General features: G+C 36.4%; 1 protein-coding gene across 2 annotated transcripts; it reads right to left on the reverse strand.

Annotated features, from left to right (window-relative positions):
• Nucleotides 1–599: 599 nt before the first annotated feature.
• On the reverse strand, nucleotides 600–1,448 carry LOC122295719 (peamaclein-like). 2 transcript variants are annotated; one of them, XM_043104819.1, is made up of 2 exons: nucleotides 1,246–1,448; nucleotides 600–1,111 (listed from the first exon to the last, which is right to left on the reverse strand). In XM_043104819.1, the coding sequence occupies exons 1-2, from the start codon at nucleotides 1,325–1,327 to the stop codon at nucleotides 897–899; spliced, it is 297 nt and encodes a 98-aa protein (XP_042960753.1). In that variant the 5' UTR covers nucleotides 1,328–1,448; the 3' UTR covers nucleotides 600–896. The 2 variants fall into 2 exon arrangements, with proteins under 2 accessions (XP_042960753.1, XP_042960754.1); XM_043104820.1 differs by having other exon boundaries at nucleotides 600–1,081; nucleotides 1,246–1,446.
• Nucleotides 1,449–1,693: the final 245 nt, after the last annotated feature.

A 1,693-nucleotide genomic window follows, 5' to 3' on the forward strand; every position in this document is an offset into this window, starting at 1 on the left:
TGTTACATAGTACAGCGCACGTGAATATGCCCCCACATATGTATGACCCCAATTCTTTCTCAGATGGAAGGCAATAAGGGACAACATTGAAAATATACAATGATGTCTGTGTAAGAGAAAAAAGGGTTGCAAAGTACTCCAAATGACGCGTTAATCAAGCTGTCCATGCATATTTATCCTAAACCTAACCAGACCTAACTTACAAGTGAACCTTAAATGATAGTCCTCGATCTATTCTTAGATTAATTACAGTCTATTGTCTCTTAGACGACTGTCATTAGACATTAAGGTTTATGGTACTATTAACAGGATGTAAGCCAAACTCTACCAACCTTATGACCCATATAAATCTTCTTAGATGGATCGACAGTTGCACGTATAATAATGTATTACCATCATTTCCAACCAAAATCCATAATGTTCTTTTTTTGTGAATTTCAAGAAGAAAATGAGGTCTTGCATATACACTTTTTCCATGAAATGAGGTCTGCAGACTGCATATATGGGTGACTGGTCATTGAGGGATAGAACCATAAAGAAATAAAAAATTAAGTAACTGCTGTGCAGATCACAGAGAGAGTACTCGTGAATGTTTTCAGTAAGAGGAAAATCAAATCATTTTATTTATTGTATAGCTAATGGGATATGTCGTACAAAAGGGACTGATTCCAAGAAGCATAACCAAAGATTATGACAACGATATCAGTACCCCAACAAACACGCAAATAAAGGATCCCCTTTTATTCTCTCTGATATTCAAACTTTTATGACCTGATAATCTCTATATAAATTAAGCAGCTCCGGTCCCTTGAGTATTATATATATAACAGTCGTTCATAGTTTTAACTGGAGATCCATGACACTCAAAATCATCCCAACTTAGCAGAGGGAGATTTTCAGGGGCACTTGGACTTGCCCTTGGAGTTCTTGAGGTCCCTGTAACAAGGGCACTCGTGCTTGTTTCCATAGGTCCCAGATGGCACGCACTGGCACTTTTCACAGCAAATACCGCAGTACTTCAAGCACCGGTCCTGCACTCCTGCCTTTGCGCACCTCGCCGCGCACTTCGAGTCACAAAAGCCTTGATTTTTTTGGTATTTAAGCAAACCATCAACAAACAAACAAAATAAAATAATCAGCACATTATCAAACTATACCCAGCAAAAATTTCTAGGAGCTTACAGATTTTCCTATAAAAAAGAAAAGAAAAAGAAAGCGTGGAGAAGTTGATCAATTGCTTCTTACTTGAACCAGCTTCTGTGGCCTCGAAGAAAGAGGAGCCGAGGATCAGACACACAAGTAGGAAAGTAGCGAAGACAGGCTTCATGATTTTTCTCTCTGTGCTTCAAGAGAAAGAACAGAAGGAGAAGAGAACGGAGAAAGAGATGTAAGGAAGGAACTGGAATGTACTTTAATTAGCCAAAGAGTTGTTAAATGCGAGGTGGTAGAGTGGGAACGTGGGGTTATTTATAGTGAAAGCATAAGGAGTAGGTGAAGTGAAACTAAAGTGTCGTATAAATGCTCTAGCTACGAAGATGTTATTTGATAAAATTAAATTCACATATATTAAATTATAAAATTATTTTTATTATAAAATAAATCTAATATATCACGTAAAATTAAACTAATTTATAAATTTAATTTTATAAAATATGACGATCTCCCCAAAATGATATTGTGACAAAATTATGTT

Source organism: Carya illinoinensis, chromosome 15, assembly GCF_018687715.1.
Source record: "Carya illinoinensis cultivar Pawnee chromosome 15, C.illinoinensisPawnee_v1, whole genome shotgun sequence".
NCBI lineage: Eukaryota > Viridiplantae > Streptophyta > Magnoliopsida > Fagales > Juglandaceae > Carya > Carya illinoinensis.

Excerpts from the sequence above, each read along its gene's own strand:
- LOC122295719 (XM_043104819.1), bottom strand. The coding sequence starts at position 1,327 with ATGAAGCCTGTCTTCGCTACTTTCCTACTTGTGTGTCTGATCCTCGGC. Across the intron at positions 1,112-1,245 it reads GGCCACAGAAGCTGGTTCAA|ATGGTTTGCTTAAATACCAA; the intron begins GTAAGAAGCAAT and ends GTTTGTTTGTTG.